This window comes from Mercenaria mercenaria, chromosome 15, assembly GCF_021730395.1.
Source record: "Mercenaria mercenaria strain notata chromosome 15, MADL_Memer_1, whole genome shotgun sequence".
Taxonomy (NCBI): Eukaryota; Metazoa; Mollusca; class Bivalvia; order Venerida; family Veneridae; genus Mercenaria; species Mercenaria mercenaria.
The window spans coordinates 63,261,781-63,264,663 of record NC_069375.1 but is presented as its reverse complement, the minus strand read 5'-3'; the positions used below and the strand labels follow the sequence as shown (position 1 = coordinate 63,264,663).

At 37.8% G+C, this 2,883-nt stretch overlaps 1 protein-coding gene across 1 annotated transcript; it reads right to left on the bottom strand.

Annotated features, from left to right (window-relative positions):
- Positions 1-1,616: 1,616 nt before the first annotated feature.
- LOC123526677 (uncharacterized) lies at positions 1,617-2,474 on the bottom strand. The gene has a single exon (XM_045305955.2). It carries the CDS (start codon positions 2,472-2,474, stop codon positions 1,617-1,619), a length of 858 nt encoding a protein of 285 aa, XP_045161890.2.
- Between the last annotated feature and the right edge of the window lie 409 nt (positions 2,475-2,883).

The following is a 2,883-nucleotide window of genomic DNA, read 5'->3' as shown; positions in this document are numbered from 1 at the left end:
GGTGGGTTTTAATATTAGGTAGAAATATTTTCCTCCCTTCTGGTGTTCAAGATCTAGGTACCTAACTTAATGGCCAAGAGGTCACACTTGCGAATCAGTGTTCACGTCTGAATTTTTTAGGACAAAAATCTTGACATGCATGGACCAAAATATTTCTCTTCTCACCCCTACCCTATCCCTTCAATGTAAGCTCGAAACCGCATCTACAATGGTTTCATATGAGGATATCAAACAGGTTGTGTAAGGTCGGGAGTGGTACCTGTACTGGTGGTTACCCACGTGTCCGACCGTGTTAGGGATTGTGTCCATACGGGCACCTTGTGTCTTCCGCACACACTAAATTTATGCATTCTCTATTTGGCCTAAACTTGTGTACACCATGGCAATTGACAGAGACACTTTGAAGCAGGTTCCTGTTTCCTGTGAGACGCACTGTCGTTGTTTAAGTAAAGTAAGTGACAAAAGCGTTCATCTCCAGAATAAGTGGACGATAACTTATCCACTAGACTATATGTTGTTGTAGGCAAACGGTTACAACATTTTTCATGTGATCTTCTTTTCAGTTACATTAGCTTTCACAAATTATATAGGGAGAACTACTAAATGTAACTTTTTGATTCCGTCCCCAAAGTAAACATTACACGGAAACAAACAGTAGCATTTCATTTTTTATTTACTTATTTATTTTTTGCATGTAACATAACATTTATGTATTTAGGCAGTTTACCTTTGGTGCTAAATTATCTTAAGGTAGCGGACCCCGTGATGATAATAGGCGTTTTCCGGGCGATTACGGTACTCTCCGTACGCGATTTCGGCATCCTTCGGGCGTAGCAACTGAAGTCGCATACGATGAATACGTAAAAGACCGGAAGTTGCCGGAAATTGCTGATTGTCATCACGGATCCACGGATCCATTACCTTAATAAATGTTTCATAACAGCCGGGAAAATACGCCAAGTTTGCATGCACTCTGTACAGTGTGCAAAATGTTCAACGTTGATAAAAGTGATTTTTCCTACAGTCAAACGGAAGATAAATAAACTCAGAGTCATATAACTAAATCTTGACCGGACTCAAAATGACCTTTCCGATAACGGCTTCTCACCTGATAATAAGGTGTTTATATTTAGACAATTCTGGGTCATACAAAGAACCGCTAATTTCTCTATTACGATTCAGACTGCATAGATTTTAAAATGACCTTGCTCTTTCCTGGATATGGCTGTAACCTTTATTGGTAAGGTCACTACTTCTTTAATAACAAAACAACAATAACATTTATCTGTGTATATTTTACAAAAGTTTGATACTGTTCATGTTATGAGAGAACAATTAGATATAAATCACATGACAATCCTGTAACAACATGTCTTTGAGCTATTGCAAACATCGCCTTTTCGTTCATAGTACATGTCCATAAAGGGTGATCTGTCTAAAATGCGTATTTATCAAGGTCATTAAGCAAATAGTATATATTTATATATCGTCGAAGGTTATACATTTTAGGATTATATTACATGGTTCCCTCGTCAAGCAATAAGCATATACATATAGAAGTAATTTGATTGTCATTTTAGTCAGTGAGATGGGAACCCTGTTCAAATAAGTTAGTGTCAACAACGGCAAATGCCGTAACACTTAGAACTCCAACATTGTGCGTAACAGTAAAGTTTAATGCAACTTTCGAACGGTTCGTTGTAGATTTTTTCCCAGCTTGTCTTCGTTAGTTGGGTCGCTTTATGCAACTTCGATCCTTCACCATGATCAGTATTCGTGTCGTCATGCAGTAATAATCTTCGAAGTATTTTTTCCATGTCAAATTTGTACACGTGTGGGTTTGCTTGGTGGGTATGCCACAGCAGATCCATGCTAATGCTTGGAGTAAGCGAGAGTTGTGGTAGAAGTTTGCACAGATAAATATATTGTTTATATCTTTCGTTGGCGTTTTCTAGTTCGTTTTCATTCTTGTATTCAATTGATGATATCTTATCATAGAATGTCGATTGTCTCAGTGCGGCTGCAACAAGATCGTAAGACAGAGAAGATCTGAAGGTTTCGACAGCGTCTATGTCCAGTTTGCTGAATTCCATCGTAAATGGTTCATCTTTATCTCCGTACATCTGTACCCAGCCGTTCTTTGCAACCTGCAAACTCTGTTCCCTCTCTTGTTTGTTGTAAAATGTGTGGCTGACGACAACTCCAACAAGAGAAATGCAATCGCTTTCATAGTTGTTAGGGGATAACATATGACAATGCCATATCCACTCAATGTCAAGAGGAGCAGCGAGACATTTGTCCCTGTGAACAGCAGCGAGCGGCAACCAGTACTTCTCGTATCTGTATACAGCACGTCTCAGCACATTTTCGTCTTTAAGGTCTGGGACTTCTGCAACTCTCTCCAGAAATTCGATGTGCTTTGATACTTGTGGTAGCAAGTCTATGCTAAACATCAGCTTAGATGCCGCTTCCATTATCCATTCTTGTCAAGCACTGCAACAAAACCTTTTCTTATTAGTTACCATTCAAACAGTACGTGATTGTTATTACTAGGCCAAACATTCTGTAAGGCAAATCAGGAATGAAGTGCATTGCAGTTACTGTTCAAGCTTAAATGATAATTCTTTAGATTTAAACACTTAAGTTTCACATTCATAAAGGAAGCAATGTCTTACTGTCAAATCGTACATTGTGTTATACTTCTGAAAAATATGTTCATATGGAAATATATAGCTAAGCATAAGTGATACAAGTTGTACACAATACATTTACAAAAATATTTTGAATAAGGGCAGAATAGAGAAATCATATGTACTGGTTGAAGAAACCTTGTTTTTATTAATTATTTACCTATCTAGGTTTTCGCCACAAATTTTAAACAAC